The sequence below is a fragment of the Pterocles gutturalis genome, unplaced genomic scaffold (genome assembly GCF_000699245.1).
Source record: "Pterocles gutturalis isolate BGI_N339 unplaced genomic scaffold, ASM69924v1 scaffold3129, whole genome shotgun sequence".
Classification (NCBI taxonomy): domain Eukaryota; kingdom Metazoa; phylum Chordata; class Aves; order Pterocliformes; family Pteroclidae; genus Pterocles; species Pterocles gutturalis.
In genome coordinates this window covers 1-3,347 of record NW_010132917.1, presented here as the reverse complement: position 1 = coordinate 3,347, position 3,347 = coordinate 1, and the positions used below count along the sequence as shown (strand labels likewise).

At 59.0% G+C, this 3,347-nt stretch overlaps 1 protein-coding gene across 1 annotated transcript in view; it reads right to left on the bottom strand.

Moving 5' to 3' along the window:
- PHKA1 (phosphorylase kinase, alpha 1 (muscle)) overlaps positions 1 to 3,019 on the bottom strand; it is a gene marked incomplete at its 5' end in the record, with an annotated part of 18,209 nt that extends 15,190 nt beyond the window's left edge. The window contains 7 exons of the mRNA XM_010081026.1: positions 330 to 383; positions 709 to 855; positions 970 to 1,068; positions 1,506 to 1,586; positions 1,795 to 1,877; positions 2,254 to 2,422; positions 2,972 to 3,019. Coding sequence (XP_010079328.1) covers positions 330 to 383; positions 709 to 855; positions 970 to 1,068; positions 1,506 to 1,586; positions 1,795 to 1,877; positions 2,254 to 2,422; positions 2,972 to 3,019 — 681 coding nt within the window. The remainder of the gene's footprint in view (positions 1 to 329; positions 384 to 708; positions 856 to 969; positions 1,069 to 1,505; positions 1,587 to 1,794; positions 1,878 to 2,253; positions 2,423 to 2,971) is intronic.
- Positions 3,020 to 3,347: the final 328 nt, after the last annotated feature.

Sequence of the window (3,347 nt, the reverse complement as noted above, 5' to 3'; positions counted from 1 at the left end):
ACCTCAGCAGGGCTCCCACCCGAGGCAGTGGTCCTGCCTTCCCCCAGCCTAAGAGATACGCAGCACCACAAGGTCCCAGGATGCGGGCAGAGCCATCCTCTGCCCACCTGCTATGGGTGCGGGTGGGATGAACCACCTCTGCGATGGGCTCTGGCATTTTAGGAAGCCTTGCCCAGACTGGTGACACTGCTTGCTACTCAGGGCTCTCGTCTTCCCAGTGCTCCCCACCACAGCCTTTGTGCTGCGCTCGGGGTGGGCTGCAAACGCTACCCAAGGCAGCCACTGCCTGGCACTCAAGTTCTGGCAGGCGGCAGGGCTGGGAAACTTACTTCTTTGGGGGTCCTGTATCCATCGCGGAGGAAGCGGCAGCAGCCATAGCGTCCCTGGAAGGGAGGAAAAGAGGTGTTAAGCAAGAGGCATAGCCTTGAGATACCTTGTACCTTCAACGCAGAAGCACGGGGCGAGGGGATCTCCTCCAGCCAAATACCCCCTCACTTGCTCACCCAGTGCTCAGGCACCACAATCACAGCCCACAGCTACAGCACACAGGACCGTTCCTTTGCGCACCTCTGCCTCAGGTCACGGAGACTGGGACAGGACACACCCCAGCATCCCCTCCCAGAGAACGTTTTTAGGGAGAAAAGGGCTACAACAGTTTGGACTGCAGCTGTCTCCTAGGAAGGGCGAGACAAGGGCAGAGCCACTCACCTGCAGCTTCGTGATGATCTCTTGCTTGGTGACTTCCACCAGCTCGCTGTCTTCCACAGCGAATGCTGGGTAGGAGATGACAGAGAGCACGCTGGCATCCACCTCCTTGGACGTGGAGGCCCTGGGCAGCATCGAGTGAAGGATGGACTGGGTGAAGGGGAAGGAGGGGGGGTTAGATTGCCAGGCTGGGCGCTGTTCACACCACAACCTCAGCAGATCACAGCTCATCCTGCAACAGTGTAAAGCCCATGCAGGTCTCACCTGGCAGTGCTGCACCTCATCTGACAGCACCCGTATCACTGACTGCGGGCCTCCCTTTGCTCCAAAGAGATCCAGCTCATCCAGTGCCTCCAGGGCAGCCTGCAAGCGGGGTGAGACCCAAAGCAGCAAGTTCTCCACCACACTGCTCATCTGTAAGAGCTCTCACCCATGCCAGCCCCTCTGTGCAACACACTGCCCAAATTTAAACTCTGCTGTGGCTGCAGAGCACCCTGGTCAGAGTGTGACCACACCTCCAAAGCCACAGGCAGCCACGCATCAACAGGGCCCTGGACATTTCTGCCACACACCCCAATTCATTTATCACTCCCAGCTCACTCCCAGTTCAGGCAAAACTCAGGCAAGAGGGCCACAGTTTTATCCCAGCACACAAGGAGAAAGGTCTTCCTCCCCAGGAATCTATTGCCGCATGGGGCATTGAGCCTCAATAGTTTAATGCACCCAGCCTTCCCTGTAAAAAAGCAGCACGGGGCCAGCGGTGCTCCCCACCACCCACCCAGCACCTCTCCCTGGCTCACCTTGGCCATGCCGACAGAGCTAGCATTCAACTCTGTGATGCCCTGGTTCGTCTTGTCCCCGCGCTCCCATATACCAAAGTCCTGCGCAGAGGCAGCGGCACGTTGAAGCAGTCAGCATTTCACAGCACACCCAGAAAGCCTTTGAATCCCACCCATCAGTGATGCTCCCAGCAGATGCCGCGGGACTCTGCCCGCCGAGGCTCAGGAGGGACCCACAGCTGCCCCTAGATACCAACCCACCACCCACACCCCCAGATCACACTCCCCTTCCCCAGCACAGGCTACCCACTGCAGTTTTGTAGGCTGCTTCGATGTAGAACACGAGATTCTGGACAAAGTTGACTTCATCCAGACTGTGAATTATGTGGAGGCCTGAAGAAGAGGGAGGAATTCACATTAGTCACTCCGAGCCCACAGGCATCCCTACGAAGGTGCTGCAGTAACCCAGGCCAGGCCCCTCCTCTTCACTGCATGCCCGTCCCACGAGAGCCACATCCTGGCTGGCTCCTTGTCCCCACTCCAACCCCTCTATGGCAGCTCTAGTGCTTCAGGCAAACGGGGGCTCTTAGAGAGACAGACATCAAGGGGCCCAAATCCAACTCGAATGCTGTTAGTGTAAGAAGACAGTGAGGCGGGGGAGGTCATCGCAGCAGCCTGGCACCCAGGAAGCTGCACCCAAGCGGAGAACACGGAGAGCCCTGGAGATCAGTGTGCTCACAGCTGAAGTGGCATAACCCAGCAGCATCACCTGAGGCCGTCATTTGTGCCAGCATGAGCAGGTAGAGGGAAGTGGCATCCATCTGTAGGTGACCCCACTCGTGGTCCCCCACCACGGTGGCACAGGTGTGGGTGTTGTACTTGGCATGCAGGCAGTCCTTGGTGCTCTGGCTGTACTTGAACGCCTCCACCTTGTCCACCTTGAGAAGGGCAAAGAGATGCAGGGGTTCATCAAACCCTGTCTCCAGAGAGGTCTGGCACCCCAGAGCCAAGGGCTGCCCCATGCCATCAGCCCAGAGTGTGGAGCTGTGCCTGGCAGTGCAGAAATCCTACAGCACCTGGCTGAGCCCCTCCACGCACCGAGGCAGCGAGTGCAGGCTCGCATGCCATCCTAGCAGAGGGCTGCAGCCGTGGAGGGCCTACAGCCACAGCTGCACCATGTGGAGAGAAAAGGGTCACCACAAATGTCCTCAGGGAGAAGAGTTGCGGAGTCCCAGTGCCAGCCAGGCCACAAGACAGAGCTGCTGGCAAAGGCTCCACTGGCCACCGGCCCACAGCATTGGGACTTCCATCACATCAGGGACAGATGCCAAGTCAGAACTTATTTCAAGACTTGCTGGAAGGGGGCCCTCCCTCCACTTGTCAGGGAAGGCTGAGGAGAGCTGGCACAGCTGGGACCAACAGTCTTTGTGGCAGAGCTGGGCTTTGAGGAGACCACCTGACTCCTGGAGTCGCTCCCCAGTCCCTACCTGTCTCATCATGCACTGGAGCAGTCCCCGCATCAGCTTCACCACACTCTGCAGGAACAAGGAAAACAGCCTCGTTAATCCCCACACAGCCTGGAGAAGCCTTGACTCAGGATCAGCTGGCCGCTGACCTTTGCGGGGCTCCGGCACCTGTAACTGGAGCCCCTGCTCACATTTCCATGGCCCCTGCTCCCGAGAGGCGACAGCAGAGGGAAGCAAGATTTCTTGTCCTAGCAGCAAAGCGAGCTGCAGTGCTGGAGGGAAGGGAGGGAACAGCTGCGGGATGCAGCTCCCAGCCCCTGGAGAAGGGCCGCATCCCCAGATCACCCCAGAGCCAGGTGGGCGCACGGACACCCCGGCTGGGCTCCAGCACGGCCCA